This window comes from Podarcis cretensis, assembly GCF_951804945.1.
Source record: "Podarcis cretensis genome assembly, chromosome: 11".
In the NCBI taxonomy this organism is placed as follows: Eukaryota; Metazoa; Chordata; class Lepidosauria; order Squamata; family Lacertidae; genus Podarcis; species Podarcis cretensis.
The window spans coordinates 36,974,699-36,992,169 of NC_137180.1; the positions used below are offsets into that span (position 1 = coordinate 36,974,699).

At 39.2% G+C, this 17,471-nt stretch overlaps 1 protein-coding gene across 3 annotated transcripts in view; it reads left to right on the forward strand.

Annotated features, from left to right (window-relative positions):
- IQGAP2 (IQ motif containing GTPase activating protein 2) overlaps positions 1 to 17,471 on the forward strand; it is a 132,820-nt gene that overhangs the window by 59,541 nt on the left and 55,808 nt on the right. For 2 of the 3 annotated variants that reach the window (XM_079995285.1, XM_079995286.1), the window contains exons 3-8: positions 4,704 to 4,860; positions 5,885 to 5,962; positions 7,567 to 7,643; positions 13,614 to 13,681; positions 14,027 to 14,140; positions 16,314 to 16,492. In XM_079995285.1, the coding sequence (XP_079851411.1) occupies positions 4,704 to 4,860; positions 5,885 to 5,962; positions 7,567 to 7,643; positions 13,614 to 13,681; positions 14,027 to 14,140; positions 16,314 to 16,492 (673 nt within the window). Of the gene's footprint in view, positions 1 to 4,703; positions 4,861 to 5,884; positions 5,963 to 7,566; positions 7,644 to 10,201; positions 10,382 to 13,613; positions 13,682 to 14,026; positions 14,141 to 16,313; positions 16,493 to 17,471 lie in introns of those variants that run through there. The other variant, XM_079995287.1, reaches the window with a different exon arrangement.

Here is a 17,471-nt window from a genome sequence, read left to right on the forward strand (position 1 = left end):
ACAGACAATTGGACTTGCCTGAAATGGTGAAATTGTGTCCCAGGCAGAACTCTATTTGCAAAGTACAATTGAAGAAAGCAGTATTTAAGTTTAAAATACCCATACCCTGCCTTTCTTTCATATGAGAGACCTGCCCTCCACCACAACAGCTAATATTTAGTTAATTAAGAACATGTTAATAAATTAAAGAACAAATGCAGAACAGCAGATGAAACAGCAGGAGGCAGAGCCTAGCAAGAAAAGAGTATTCCAATCAGTAATGTCAATGTTTTCCAGTTTGCATTTGAATACCAGTTAAGGGGGGATTTAACAACCTCTGTGGCACCACCACAGATGAGAACCTATCTCTTATATGCCCATCTGCCACACCACTTATGGTGCTGGAACATAGAACATGCCCTCCACTGAGGACCTGAGTGACCAGGTTCAATCATGTGAGAGGTGACAAATTTTTAGATAATCTGGCTCCAATTTTAGTTAGTTTGGTTACTAAACTAAAGCCTGAGAGTTGGCACCATTGAATTCAATAGTATGTACTTGTGAGCAGACATGGTTCTGATTGCATTGTAAATTGGATTGTGTGAACTATATGACAGGGGATCATAATATTCACATTATGAGGATGATGTGGTTGCGCTTCAGTGGTATTCAGGGCTAGGTTTCCCCATTTTTGCTCGAAGTGGAGAACACGCAGATACTATTTGGCATGCCTGACTAATTGCAGCCTTGGAGAAGGGGGGGGGTCTTGGATTTTCTAGGCTTCATTTGCCCTAAGTATAGCCCAGGCATAGGCAAACTCAGTCCTCCAGATGTTTTGGGACTACAACTCCCATCATCCCTGAACACTGGTCCTGTTAGCTAGGGATGATGGGAGTTGTAGTCCCAAAACATCTGGAAGGCCGGGTTTGCCTATGCCTGGTATAGCCAAATCAAGCTAAATTGCTTTCTGGAAAATCCTATATCTGGCTTGAAATCACTCTACAAAACAATGGCAGCAGACAGGGGGGTTTTTGGGGGGGGGAAGGTGTGGAATAATGTTTCCCTGCAACCACTTCTTCCTAACAGAAAATTGAAATGGGCAAACATTTCATAATTTTTATCTCACTATTTCCCCCCCTCCTGTCTGCTCCCTGCAGTAAATTAGGCTGTAATTGACAGTTTATACTGCAATTTATGCCAATTGTAATTGCTCTTGGGGATTAATTTTGGCTTCCTGGTTCCAGAGCGCCACCTTCTACTTTGAGGCTTTAGACAGCTCTAGAGATAATTGGTTCATCTTGGATTCTCATGTGGCTAACTGCTAAATCTCTTCCAAAGCCGATTTCTTGTTTTGGGGTTTAGTTAGATATTGGTGGTTTCAGATTTCCTGCTTCATGACTGTTGCATTTCCTTTGGCACTCAGACTAACTTTCTTGTTTTGCATTGGTGTGGTCACTGGAGAATTTGAATGAGCCAGAGAATTTGGGGCTGACATTTTTAATAGGCCTTCTCTTACTTCCCCTTTAGGATCTGAAGCACAGAGTATTGTGGGTGAAGTGACCCTGAGTAACTTGCAAGCTTCAGTTAAATGCTTAATCACATTAGCTTTCCTTCTGAAAAGGTGTGTACAGCCTTGATGGGTGCAGAGTTTAGTTTGGGACAAGGGTGTGAAATGTGGTCTTATACCTCCCATTTAATGATCAAGTTAATTATAACAAAGAGTCATGCGGTACATGGTTAATTATAACAAAGAGTCATGTGGGACATGGATGGTGCTGTGGGTTAAACCACAGAGCCTAGGACTTGCCAATCAGAAGGTTGGCGGTTCGAATCCCTGCGATGGGGTGAGCTCCCATTGCTCGGTCCCTGCTCCTGCCTACCTAGCAGTTTGAAAGCACGTCAAAGTGCAAGTAGATAAATAGGGACCGCTCTGGCGGGAAGGTAAACGGCGTTTTCGTGCGTTGCTCTGGTTCGCTAGAAGTGGCTTAGTCATGCTGGCCACATGACCCAGGAACTGTACGCCGACTCCCTCGGCCAATAAACCGAGATGAGCGCCGCAACCCCAGAGTCAGTCACGACTGGACCTAATGGTCAGGGGTCCCTTTACCTTTGCCTTTAAGGCCCCATGTAGTACAGTATTCCATGAAAGGTTATGCCATAATCAATTTATTAATCTTTAGGTTACCACAGGATTTTTAGTCTGTTGCAGCAAAACCAACAAATGTGGCTGCGACTCTGGAAAAATAAATTTATGTTCTAGCATGTTGAAAAAAAATGTCTCAAGAATATTAAAATCTCATATATTAGTTATCATGGCTACAAATATGTCTCACGTTCTCTAAAGTAAAGGTGTCTGTGCAAACATTTTGCTGGGAATAATGGCTTACTTGCTTGTTTTCAAGTAGGATCTGGGGCTCCCAACTTCATCTAAATGAATTAATTTATTTATTATACATATTTACGGTAGATTGTGGTCTCTGTGTACATGAAGATAATGCTTATTAGGAATTTGAGGACTCCAAAGTTGATCAAGCAGCCACTTGGAAACAGGTCATGTGAAGTACAGGAAAACAACACTTGTCATCTGAACCTACTTTTGTAATGGGATTAGCTGCAAAGCTATTACAGACAAATAGAGATAAGGGATCTGTTTAGCATTCTGCAGATATTATGCATATGCTCATGTTGCAGATGCAGTAGTTGTAGAAATGTTGGCGTTTGTGACTTGACTTAGAGGCAAATTATAGAACCAGGCATCTGGCAAGAGTGTATTTCTATCGCTTGGTAATAAACGTGCAATGCATCCATTTTAAACAAATGAGCCATAGTGCCAGCTGAAAAAATTCTGACAATGCTGACTATTAGAGCAATCTATTCACATGATGGTAGATGCTTTCTGAATACAACTGATGCACATCTTCACTTTAATAACTACATTTAGCTCAAGAATGCTGCAACCAAATGAACTTAATAAAAACTAGTGAAGAATTTTGCACAACCCCTTAACAAGGTTGTGTCAGACGCTCCCATCTTTAACATGGGACGGGTTCAAGCATTGGGGACAGACTTTCAGGGAACCACAATTTTACAGTGGTTTGCTAGACTTGTCATTTTTAAATTTTGCATCTGTTTATCATTACTTCTTTACTATTACTGAAGAGGGCTAAGTAGCTTGATGCCAGCTAAGGTACTAGTCTAGAATGTGGTGGTGGAGTGACAGGCACTAGTTTCCCCTACTAAAATTGAAAAAGTAGTGTTCAGTTTCATTTTGTCCTTGTTTGCGTGTGTGCACATAAAGAATTGCATCCCATTTTATTTGGCCTAAATGTGTGTTTGGCTTTTGATAGGGACTAGAAGCATTTAATATACTTGAACCATGCAGTAAATATGAAACAGAAGTGCTGGACAGTTTTGCATCACCTGCAGTCCACCCAAAGCAGTGTGAACCTTATAGGTAAAACTGATGTTTCTAAAGCAACCATTTGTTCTGATAGAGGAACCCATCTCTTTTTTTGCAGCAAAGCAGTGAAAACAATTCTATCTTCCAAAATGGTCTGACTCCCCCAACCTTCTCAGTCCTTCCTAATACTCTAGTTTGTGGCACAAGGCTAAATGTTGAATTAAGAGATGCTGAAGTGTCAGAATAATTAAAAGATACAGTGTTTAGAGTGTTTATTGGAAGGGTGGTCAACCAGTATCCTCCATTATAAATTCTGCCAAATTATGGGTATGATGTCATAAATGAAGAGCTGTGTTGCTGATATTTATAGTAGATATAATTCTAAGAGCTGGTGACAGTCATGTTTGAATGGCTATGATTAAGTTTGCAGCAGACAAAGTCCTGCTCCATCTGCCTTCTTTACAGCTGTGTATAAAAAAAGTAAAACTGTTCCGCAGAAAGAAAATTTCATTTTCACAGGTGTCGGGACATATTTAATCCCTCCCTGTTCCTCTTCTGCAAGATAAATTGTCATGTCTATTGTGTGTGTATTTTTCCATATTAATGAAATGTTATGACTTAAACACTCTGGAATATATCCATTCATTAAGCATAAACATTGTGGGCTGAACTGGCAAAGAGTAACCATTGCAATAGCTTTTGTGCTAGCATAATAGACTTTTATATTTGTAGGTGTTGATACATCTCATCCAGCGCTGTTTCTGGCGGAAATTGTCTAAGATGATTAATTGTTTTGTAGCTTCCTGAGGAGTTTTCTGGAGAGTATGTGCCTCCATGAAACAATTTTCATGTACTATGCAGTGTCCAGGAATAAATTCAAATGTTTCCCTGCTCCACCATACCCTGCTTTGCATAAAACTTTACTGGAGGAGTTCAGAAGAACTTGAAAATTTGCCAAATGTTGCAACTTTTTGGATGGTTCCTTATTGACCAGCTGTGGAATTTGGAGTTTTTTCTTATAGACCTACATGGCTACGCTAGTGGGTGTTTTTTTTAATAGAATAAGTTTACTTGGTATACATTAGATGCTGATATGATAAACATTTATTTCCCCCTTGTAAGGAACAAACTGTAACTAAAAAGATGCTGCTTACAAAGGATTAAAATTAAATAAAACTCACCCTCAGTTAGTTGCATTTGGCAAAACATTGGGGTTACGATACTTGTGGTTTAGTGTTGTGTTGAGTTGCATCGTGAATATAACATATTTACCATATTAAAGCTACTGGTTAAAACTGGAATGTTTTATATTGCACATTTGCAGGTGGATGGAAGTCTGTCTTAATGAAGAGCTGCCACCAACTACTGAACTGGAAGAAGGATTAAGGAATGGTGTTTACCTTGCCAAATTGGCAAAGTTTTTTGCACCTAAGCTAGTTTCTGACAAGAAGATCTATGATGTGGAACAAGCACGTTATAAGGTAAAGGGCATACTTACGATATGCTTACTTCTTATACTAGTTCAGCAGTTGCTTTGTCTGTCATGGTTTCCTCAGAATTATAGTACAGTGGTACCTCTGGTTAAGAACTTAATTCATTCCGGAGGTCCATTCTTAACCTGAAACTGTTCTTAACCTGAAGCACCACTTTAGCTAATGGGGCCTCCCGCTGCCGCCGCACCGCGGCGGCATGATTTCTGTTCTCATCCTGAAGTAAAGTTCTTAACCCGAGGTACTACTTCCGGGTTAGCGGGGTCTATAACCTGAAGCGTTTGTAACCCGAGGTACCACTGTATAACAGCATGACCCCTCGGAACAGCATCAGATCTGAGGGGGCCCTAAGGAAGGTTCCCTCCACCAACTCTCTGGTTCCTCCTCCCACCCCCGATGTAGAGGGGGTGAGCTTACCACGTGGAGGGGGTGAGCAGCTGCCATCTTCATTTCCCCAGAATGCCTGTGGGCCCTGATTTTCCCCAGGCTTTCTGCAGAAATAGTGGCAGAAGTACCAGGCAAGGCTGCAGCAACTTTTCTTCACTACACTGACCTGAGCACCACCACTGACCCTAAATTGATCTAGGCAAATCTATGTGTTGAAAAAACAACCCAGCATTCTGAACTATTAAATATATTTGTAGAATGTTAGCCTTTTACCTTGTGTACAAATATTGAAAAAGAGAAAAATAGGGGCATGCCAGCCAGAAATAAGCTTTCCATTCTATACTGCTCTTTCAACAAATAATACAGAGTCAGAAATTCTGTTTTGATTAATGCTACAACCCTCAAACAATTTTGAGCAATGCTCTTGACTTCGTGTTCAACAGCATTACTCTAGAGTAAGTAGATTAAATATTTGTAGCTCACGCTGTCCTATAACAACTGTCTATAGATTGTCTTTTCACTGATTTTGACAGTGTTTCAAATTTCATGTGCAGGGAAGACTTGAACTAGATGTCATGTAATAGAAATAACAGATTAATCCTTTCTCTTCTCTTTCTCTTCTCAATAGAAATCAGGTCTTCATTTCCGACACACAGATAATACTGTGCAATGGTTAAGGGCAATGGAGTCCATCGGCCTGCCTAAAGTAAGCATTTGAACCTTGACTGTATGTTATGCCCAAATTTTAAGGTGTTTGCTAAAATAAAGACACATTCCCGGAGCATATCAATTAAAGTAGAGTGAAACTAAAGTTGGCACTTAGGGAATTATTAACTTGTAGAAAAACTGGGGGGGGGGGGACATCTAAGTGAAGAAGGTGGAATGCTTGTGCCAAGGCAGCTGGTATCATGCAGAACATGAACAGGCTCGCTTACATTCCAGCTGGCTTCAGTAGGTGCTGTTGGGTCAAACAGCTCATATGAGCTTAGGAGACCTGGCATTAGGGATGGGAACAATGGATAAAGCTAGAGTCTCTAAAGAGGGAATTAACAGCATTTCACAGTTCAAGTTTATCAACACAAGCTTAGCAAGCAAGCTCTGAGGACTTGTGATTTCATAATTTGTGTTTATAGCACATCTACAAAGATTCTCCACTTCCTTTCAAATCCATTGTCTCCCCCCCACCCACCCACACACTTTTTTGGGACTCAGTAAAGTATTTTTTCAGATCTCAGAGGCTCCTGACTTAGGCAACTGAATGTACAGTACTGTCAACAGCTCGTATTATTGCTTCATATCTCCGCCCCACCCCTGTGTGGCCCACGCAGGATACTTTGTTTGATGCATTAAGAAACATACTGATATAAGGTGTGCTTTTTCTTCTGATGTTTCTGCAAGGTTTTGGAATAGCAGTAGTGCTCATTTAGCCTTGCATCTGAGGGCAAATTGAGAGCCTGTGATGAAATGAATGTTACACAAGTCTTACACAAGCCTTAGAATATCAGAACTGGTAGGTCATATAGCAAAGCACCCAGTGTGATGCATGAATAGCTAACAGGTGCTTTTTATTCAGGCTGCTTTTTCATAATTTCATATAAATAATCCTTATGGAGCCTGACCCATTTCTGCACTACTTATTTTTGAATTTTTATTATTGATACTGACCTGGACCTTAGTAGATTCAGGCTTGTCAGAGCTAGAGTTAGATGCAAGAACCAGAGTCAATGAAGTTAACTCTTTATTCAAGGCAATACAAGTCAGAAACAATTCCCAGTAGGTCTTGCCCCTATAGAGCAGTTGCGAGGACTGAAGATCCCTGCCATCCACGCATTCTAAGGCTTCTTTTCCGGATGTTTCCCAAGCAGTCTCAAACTGTGTCTGCCCATCTCTGTTCTGCTGTCTTCGTTTACCCTGTGCGTTCTTAGAGACCGGGGGAAGGGGAACTTGTCACAGCAGGAGAGGGAGATTCACTGGATTCTTCAGCAGCTTCTTGACCTCCCTGCTCTGCTTCAGCCTCAGAGTCTGAACAGCTCCCTGTCACAGGTTCCTCCTGCTCACTAAACCCTGTTGTTCCTTCAGTATTCAGCACCTCCTCCCAATCTTCCCCCTCTGACCTCTCCTCAGTGTCCTACCACCAATCCCTGGACTCCGAGTCTTCAGCTTCTGGGGTTTCCTATGGGGGTTCCCCGGCTAGTGCTTCCCACTACTCCTCATCATTCATCTGTGTCAGGGATTGGCTGGATGTAAAATATGTTGTTATTGAAATAACTCTTAATGTTTTGGGGTGGGTGGGTCTTTTTTTCTCTTTAGATCTTCTATCCAGAAACCACAGATGTCTATGATAGGAAGAACATACCTCGAATGATATATTGCATCCATGCACTAAGGTAAGCCAGATTTATGCTAACAATTTGTCTTAACAAAAAAAAAAATTCCTTCCAGTAGCACCTTAAAGACCAACTAAGTTAGTTCTTGGTATGAGCTTTCGTGTGCATGCACACTTCTTCAGATACGTATCTGAAGAAGTATCTGAAGATGTGTATCTGAAGAAGTGTGCATGCACACGAAAGCTCATACCAAGAACTAACTTAGTTGGTCTTTAAGGTGCTACTGGAAGGAATTTTTTTTTTTTGTTTTGACTATGGCAGACCAACACGGCTACCTATCTGTAACTGGAATTTGTCTTAAGTTCTACATTTTTAAAATGCTTGCTATCTTTTTAGAAGTTTGCAGTGAAACCTTACTGGGTTTACAATGTTGAGAGTTTTACAGGTTTTGAAGGCAACATAGACATGGAAAAGTGATGGCATATTCCATAAGAGAATTAAAACTTGTAAGAATCTCTGAAATGTATGTACACAACCTTCTGTGAATACACTTTCATTAAAGAATGTGTGAAAAACAATTTTGAATTAGAAAAATAGAAATAGCATTTGAAAAGATAAAAGGATTACCACTCTGAGCTATGTCTAACCTTTTTCTATTTAAAAAACAAAAACAAATAAGAGAGACTCTTTACCTTGGACACTGTTTGCAGTCTTTTCTACTTATTCTTCATTGTCCTGTTTTAATGTTTACTCTCATTTCAATATGGCTCTAAAGTCCACATACAACTAGTTACCTTAGACATTCAGGATACAGAAGCAGAAAAATGCCTCATTCCTGTTTCTATAGAAGAGAGCTTTGCAAGTACCATGTGCAGGAGTTCTATTTAGGTTGGGGGACATGTTCACTGCAGCATTAATGTTTGAGTAACAAGCTCTGGGTGACAAACTTATTTAACTGTTCTACATCACATTGTGTTTTCTGAATGTGGAAATAGATTGGTAGGTCTGTTCGGCTAATGCATGCATCATTCCTTTTCTTACCTGCGCACGACAGCATCCTGTGCAGATTTCCTTGTATGCATGGCAGAGCAATGGATCCTGTAATGCATCCGTGAGGAAACTCCTGCCCACAGGCCTAACTAGCTACCCCCATTTGGCCTGCAAGGCTGTCTTGGCCAAGTCACTCCCACCTATCTCATAGGATGTCAAGTGTAGGAAAGGTAAAGACACACCTTTATGCCTCTGCAAGCTCATCTGATTATCTGTGCTTCCAAAGCACTATGTCTTTGCCCATGTGGTTTGATTTCAAAGGCAAATTGGTCACCTGACATCACTGTCATGTCGGGTGACAGTTGAGGACCCCCACCCACCTACCTGCCTATGGGGGGACAGAGGAGTTAAGACTCTGGTCTGCTAACCGGATCCACTTCTCCATCCCTGATCTGAGAGGCTGTATTGTCTTTAGGCATAATACCTAATCTGTGCGGTTAACATTCCACAGAATAGGGTTGTTCAGTCAGGGTGTCTCAACAGAAAACCACTTTGCTGCTTTTATAAGGCTATTAATGGCTATGAGCCATGACGGCTATGGTCTGTCTCCATGGTCAGAGGCAGTAATGCTTCTGAATACCAGTTGCTGGAAGCTGCAAGAGGGACGAGTGTACTCTTGTCCTGCTTTCCGCTTTCCCACAGGCCACTGGGAGGGCACTGGGAGAACAGAATGCTTGACTAGATGGGCCATTGGCCTGGTCCTTCAGTGCTCTTATGTTCGTGTGTTAGGAAGTATCTCTGTGTGATAATTATTTACAGGCCATAAATATTGGAAAGCAAGTGGTGTCCAGCCTTTAGAAACTCAAAAACCTAATTGTAACTTTTTCTAATTTTCTCCAGTAATGCCTCTAGCGTCCCATTCGCAAGCAGAATGTTAATCTTCATATTTTCACTCTTGGCTTGCTATTATGGAAGCCTCCTCATTATTTTTTTTTACAATTTCGGAATTATAAAGGTGGCTTGGGGGTACATTATTTTAATGGCCTGATTTAAAAGAGAAAAGTAAACAGTGAACCTATTTTCCTGAAAAGCACTGGAAATTCAATTTTGGATGAGCTCTAAATGTTTTCTAGTTTTTGTTCATTGTCTTGCTTACTCATGTAAGCCATGGTGCTCCACACAATAAGCAAATAAGAAACATTTTTAAATGTTTCTTAAATGAAGGACCTTTTTACAATGCCAAACAAGTATTATATATATATATATATATACACAAGCTGTGAGGGTGATACTATTCTAAAGTGATGTTGTTAGTGTGTTTAGATCCGAGTTTGAAACTGTTTCCTGAAGTGGTCACACATGGGACTCTTAATGTTAAGTAGCTTATGAAGGAATGGTTTGCTGAGTTCCATTCCAATGATGTCACAATTGTTCAGATGTTCTGCTGAATACTGAACAGAGCAAAGCTTTCAGATGTTTATATCTGCTGGAGTACTGAAGATGGCTTAATCAATGGTTTGACTGCCATAATAAACATCTGCACAGAGCCTTTCACATTCAGCAGTGCATATCCCATATTATATATATATATATATATATATATATATATATATATATATATATATATATATATTAACTTTGTTGTGCAGTATTATGGCCTTTCGGGTTTTTACCTCGCCTAATTAGCTGTGCCTTGTTTAGGATGCAATCTGAGCCATCAAGTGCAGCAGAAAATGTGATTTAGCTTTATGATACTACCCTAATACTTGAAAGAAAGAAGTTTAAATATCAAAGGCACCCAGTCCCAGGTACATGTGCTTAGGTTCAGTTTATTTAACGTGCAGTTTATGCAGTTGTGTAGGTAGCTGAATGCCAGTTGAATGAATGGACTTTCTCCTCAGGAAGATGATTGCATTTTGAAATCATGTGAAAAGTCTTCAGTGTTGTCTGTTGTTGCTTGTTGCACATGTGAGGCATCAGTTGCTGTTACACTTACAAGGAGATGAATATGCAAGGCCCCAGTTTCTTCCAGATCTGGTTTCCTTGCCAACAGCAGAAATACTGGGCAATATCTTAATGCTATTCAAGCAGACTTCCACTTGTACAACAGGACTTCTCACTGCAGTTGTCTGCATTCCCCTCCCCCAACCTCTGGAGCAGATGGGGAGGGTATATGGTGAACTGCAGGCCCATTCCACTTGTGAGAAGTCCATCCCACTCACAGACACGCAGCACTGGATATTCCCCATTGTATTATTGCTAATAATAATAATAATAATAATAATAATCTTTTGTTTATATCCCGCCTTCCCCGGCTGAAGTCGGGCTCAGGGCGGCTAACATCAGATATGTAAACATTAGTATAAAATCAAACAATAATTAGATTACCTCCTAAAGACAGGTCAAAATCAAATTAAAGTCTAATTAGATGGCTTTCCGCAGGGTTAGAACAGTAGCTCATCGCTTCATATGTGAATTCCTGTAGCATTATGCTACTGTCCCACAGTGAATAAGAGAGCAACTTGCATTCAGATTTGAACATCTGATGCTACTATTTAATTATAATGTCATATAATGTGGAACTTAACAGGAAGCTCCTATCTTGACTGCCATAATGCTCTGGTCTCAGAGTCTGATTTGGGGCTTTAAAATTTCAGCGGCATTTTGTGCGACGCCAAGATTTGTCCCTCCACCTCTCACCTTCCGTTGTTTGGCGTTGTTGCAGTGGCCCCTGTGGCTCCCTCTCAGCTCAGTAACCAGTCCAGGCAAACTGGTTGCACTTCTCTAAATCTGCCTCTTGCTGGTCAATGAAAATCTTTAGAAGAAGATGTCATATTTAACTTTTCTGGCTTCTGTTGATAGCTTGTTTGTCTGTGGATTTTAAGTACTTCTTCTTCTTCGTCATATATAATGTAGAACACCTTTCATAATCAGAATTGAGTTGTTTGCTGAAAGCATACCGTATTTACTAGAATCTAATATGCACCTTTTTTGCCAAATTATGCTGCAAAAAAATGGATGTGCATTACATTCGATGGCACATTAGACTCAAGTAAATACGATATTTTAGTCTTCCTTTCACATGTATACCCTGTGCACTGTACACTGAAATATATTTTCCCTTAAAATCCAAATGCCTTCTAATAGTTCTTTGTTCCATGTTCTTGGCTTGCAATTAGATTTAATTTAATTCTTATTTCTATGGCTTCACAGTTAATATTTGTTTTTTAAGCAGTTTGATTTTGCCCATACCCATTTTGGGTGTGTTCTTAAAATTCTCAGCTCAGGTACAGTTGTTTTAAAATGTTTGTTAGCACAACATCAAATACAGCAATCCATGTTAATAACGCCTCATATTATACACTGAGGAAAGGAGCATGTTAAATAAAGTTTCTTGGTGTAGTCATTATAACCTCAAAGTATTTGTAGTAATATTAAGATGAACATGTTCCTTGTAAACTTAAAAACAAAATTCTATTGCCATCTAGTGGTAAATAGTATTCTCACAAATGATCTCTGGGCAGTGGGGAATATGCCACTCCAGGGAAATTGTAAGTGTCATATCAAGGTATCATTGGTGTATTAGTGACTAGTTGTGTCAATGAAACATTCCATTAGTGCCAACTTGAAAACAGTTTGTAGGCTTCTTCTTAATCCTAGGAAGTTTAAATGGAGTTGTTACAGAAATCTTGGAACAGCATCTAATAAAGGGAAATAGTTACTGAAGGCCTAATGCTGCTTTTTAAAAAATCTAAACAAAGTAGGGTAAGATGGGGATTTGTTGTCAGAAGAAGGCAGTGAAACTTAGGAAACTTGCCTATACCACTAGCTGCTAATTCTTTAGGTCTGATATCAGTTCTGGGAACTCTCACCCTTGGGAAAAAACTTTATTATTATAACATATTTTCAAGCCATTTGTTAAAATGTCAACTTTTACAAACTTCTAGCATTTCCCCTGTTGCCTTTCTGACATCTAGCACCTAAAGTCTAAATCAAGCTCAGTGTGTGAGACTGTTTTAGCTCACAGTCTTTTAATTCTTGCCTTTTCTTTGCTGAATCATGCTAGCCCAAGTTTGAAATGTTAAGCTTCCCCAAGTGGGATCTCACCATTCTTTTTAGATCTAAAAAGTGCCCAGACCACTGATTATGCTGTCTAAATAGGTTCGAGCTGCTTTGACTATGACTTCTAATAACAACTTTGATTAGTCCCTTGTGTAATCTTAATAAATTCCCCAAATCCTTAACAGTTGTTAATTTCACATGGCAGGAAGACATGAATAAAGATGTGAATTTGTTCAGCTGTTGTCCAGATGGTTTCATTATACACATTTTGGAATGGTATTAATACAGACATATCAAACAACGCTGAAACAAAAATAGGGGTTCTAGGATTGTCTTTGTGTATTTTTTTTTTTTACTTCCTTTCAGATACTTAAGAACATTTGAGTATTTAATGATAAGTAAGTAGATTTTAAAGATATATTTAAGTTGATTTTAAACATATATTTAAGTGCTTGTGGAAAACCAAAATATGTTTCTTTGATTACTAACCTAGTGTTTTATTCAGTATTTGCTTGAGGATGGGAATCCCAAAGTTGGCAAAAGTGTTACTTAAAATACTATTTTCAGAGGAAAACAGGTTACATTTATTACAAAGGAGAATAGTAATAATAATAGTAATAATAATGCTCATAATAAAATTGAACCGCTTTGAGTTCTTTTCTTACAACCAATCAGTATATAAACTTTATGAAATAAATTAGGGTTGCCATATCTCAAGAAGTAAAAATCCAGAGCTTTGTTGTTGAGTTTTTTTCAGGGGAAATCAACCTTAAAGTTGTGATACTCAAACACACACTTTCTGGTTCTGTTGTCAAAAACCTGGACATTTTGCCGATTTATTTTCAAAATTCTGTCCCGGATGCTAATTTAGCCGTTTGAATCCCGGACATGTCCAGGAAATTCCAGACATGTGTCAACCCTAAATAAATAAATAAAAGTCTTGTAATATAACACATAATTTCCCTTTTTCTTTTGCAGCCTGTACCTGTTTAAACTAGGAGTTGCTCCACAGATCCAAGATTTGCTGGGGAAAGTAGACTTTACAGGTACTTTAGTCTTTGAAAATATTTTATTGTATTCAAACCCCATGCTCTACTCCCCCAGCATTCTCCATGTTTTTATGCTGAAGTGGGTGTAGAGTAGCTATGTGAAAAATGTGCTTCTACTTTATTAAAAAATGCTGGTTAACAAAATCCTTGTATTTATTTTCTCCCAGCCTGTGATTTTTCTCAGGCAGGAGGAAAAGGCCAAGCAGAATTGGAAGCTTAATGATGTTAAAAGCCACAGCCCCCACCCTACCCCAAGCATTATTATTGTGTATGTTTTATCATCTAAGAAAGCCTAATTAGGTTTGTTGATGCCTTCTCCCATTTTTCTCCCTTCGTAATTAGAGGAAGAAATCAATAACATGCGGAAGGAATTGGAGAAATATGGTATACAGATGCCGTCATTTAGTAAAATTGGAGGCATCCTGGCCAGTGAGCTTTCGGTGGATGAAGCTGCGTGTAAGTGAGCCCTAATCAAAGTGTTATGTAAGAACATGCTGACATATAATCTCAGATATGGTAACATGTTTTAAAGTTGCTTTAACTTCAGATATCATTTGGAAACTAATTAGTAAAGAAATCTTTTTTAAAAAAAATCTATGGTGTAAGGTATTTTAAAATCAATTCCTCTTGTATTGAACTTTAAAGAAAAAAATACAGTATTGAGTACATAGACATCTTTCATGTAGTGAAGGCGTTGTCTAGTTTGTTCCTGTTGTTAGCAGGGGATGAAAAGGTTTATAACCTTGACCTCCTCTGTCCTGATCCAAATCAAGATGGGGTGGTGAATGCCCCCCCCCAACAAATTAAGGCTCTCTGATTTGGATCAAGAGAATTGCAGGAGGTAAGGGGTTAAGAGAGAGAGAGAGAGAGAGAGAGAGAGAATGGTTAGGAGCATAATCCAGTTCACTGGGCCCCAGACTGTCAGTTTGTGATTAAAAACAAACAAACTATCCATGTAAGAGTTTAGATACATAGCAAATACATATGGCCCCTTCTGCAAGTCCAAGGGCCAGCTAAAAACCCTTCTAGGAATCAATATTCGTAAACACGAGGCATTTATGGACAGCTCGTCTGAATTGGTGATTGGCCTGCTGCAACTTCAAATAGCCAACTTGACTCCATAATGCTTTTAAAATGCTGAAAATAACTTTTATGCCCTCTAAAATAAGTTAGCACTACGTTTTTATTTTATAAGTTTGTTGTCCGTATATTTTATTTTTAAAATCTATGTTAGTCTCTATGTGTGGGGTGGGGAACCAGTAGCCCACCAGATGTTGGACCTACCTTCTATCAGCCCAAACCAGCATGGCCCAGTGACCAAAGGTCATGGCAGTTGTAGGTCAACTTCATCTGAAGGGCTACAAGTTCCCATCCCTGCACTAAACAGACATGTATGAATCTGTTCTGGTGTTGGATTGGTGTGTATTTCCACTAACATAATCTTCAGCTGCAGTCAGGTGGCTAACTGTGGCTACAGATGTTGCTGGGATACAACTCTCATCATCCCTGACCAGTTGCCTATGCTGCCTAGACCTTATGGAAGCTGAAAAACAACATCTGGAGAACTGTGCCTTTGCTTTGACTATTTAGTAGATTCTTGTACACTGAGACAGCAGTCCTATATATAACTAGATATACCCCTGAGTAGATAAGTGTAGGATTGTATTTTGGCCAGAATCCAAAGTAGACTTAAGCTATGTGTACATGTTATCATTCAGTGTGGTGTTTGAAGCTGTGTGCAGATGACGTTAGCCATAACCATATCTGTCCTGGAGTATCTTGAGAAATACTGCTGTTTTATTTGTTTTCCCTCAAACCAGCTTCCAGCTGTTTTGAAAACTTCACATTTAAAGTGGGGTGTGTACATTGGGACAGCCTTTGTGTGTGCATTTGCAGATGACAGCTTCATGAATGGGAGTTGGGGAGGCGGTTTCAGATATGGGGAAACCAAACAGGTAATGTGCAGGGGTGAAAAGATCCCCCTGCACTCTTTCTAGTGTGAGCAGCAACATGCAAATGCAAGTTCACAACTTCACTGTGTTTTAAGCCACTAATGTGTACCTAGCCTTAGTTGAAGGTATGCTAAATTGAAATTAAGGATGTTGCCAATAAAAGAGCACTGGTTTTTACAGTGCTTTACTTTCTGCTCAGTGGCTCTCTTGTAGAAAGCTGTACCATGTATATTTGTAGTTGTACGTAGGTGTGTAAAAAATGTGATAATGACAATGCTTTTAATTTTTTTTTAATGATGATTCATTCTAATTGTCTGGGGTCACCGATGTGACTCCCTTGGACGCTACAGTGCTCTATGACTCCATGCCCCTAATAATCTTTATTTATTTATTTTTAAGTGAGGTTATTTGGCAGAAGCTATCTGGTTTGCTAGCTCTTTTGGGGGTGGGTGGGTGTTGTACCTATAGGTGTTTTGCCTGCAAGGGGTCTTCTTAGTATCACCAGTTTTCCTCTGATGAAATGGATATTTTGTGATGCTATGTCAATTTCTTAGATTTCCAGATGTGCCCTTGGCTTAAAAGCATTGGGAATTCCTGAAGATTAGGCAAACTCAGATTTAATTTTAATTCTGGCAATCATTTCCTATTTTTAAATGCTGGACTCTTACTTTTTTCAGTGCATGCTGCAGTAATTGCAATTAATGAAGCTATTGAGAAAGGAGTAGCAGATCAAACTATCAAAACACTGAAAAATCCCAATGCTATGTTAGTTAATGTGGACGATAATCTTGCCCATGCGTATCAGAAGGAACTATCAGAAGCTAAAAAGAGAAAAGAAGAGAATGCAAGACTGAAGGTACTCTAATGGAATATTCTAATACTCTTTTAAAACTGGATATGAATTCAATTTCAGTTAGTTTTATTTACATAAAATAGCATGGTGCATGATTAAGCACCAGTACTCCATAAATCAAACCAAATAGCACACAATGGCAGATACCTTGAAGTTACTCATGGCCATGTAATAATGAGTTGTGTTGTGTATGTTCCATCTGCTCATTATAATCTAGGAAATACAATATTTATTTGGACCCTCTGTGATTGACAGAACATCATTTCAGAATATGTGTCAAAATGTTCTGGTTCTAAAAACCAATATATAAGCCACTTAGAATGCAGAGTTTTATTATACTTGTTTCAGTGCAATGTGAGTTACTACTGAACAGTTAAAATACCCTCATGCATTTATATGACAGTACTAAAACTCCAGGCTTGTAAAACCTTGCAGTGACAAATTGGCTTGTTACTAGCAAAGCATTTGTTCATGCAGTGCTCCTCTTCAGTTCATGTCATCTTGTGACAATAATGCCATTGAAATTCCTCACAAATGAAGGTTAATAAACATTGAGAATGCAAGAGGGGGAATGGTTGAGTGACCTTTTGAGGTCATATCCAGGTCATTAGGAAGTAATTAGACATGGATGACTTTGGAATAGAATTCCTGGTTCTGGCAAGGGAGCTGGACTGTGACTCATGTTTCTCCCTCTCCTTCAGTTTATTTAAGCACCTAGAGCCTGGAATTTAAAAAAGAAACAGTTGTGCCAAGTTTGGGGTGATGCATTCTTCCTCCTTAGGTCTTTGTTCAACCCACATACAATTCCTACTCGCATTCTGAGTGACTACTGTTTATAAACAATTGGTGGGTAAGCATACTAAAGCTTGTAAATTGTTAGAAAGTAAAGGCATACTCATTTTTCTCATGTTGGTGATATTGCTATATTTTAAAGAGGGATTTCTAATTTAGCTGCTTTTGCAGTTTCATTTTGTATCAGTAA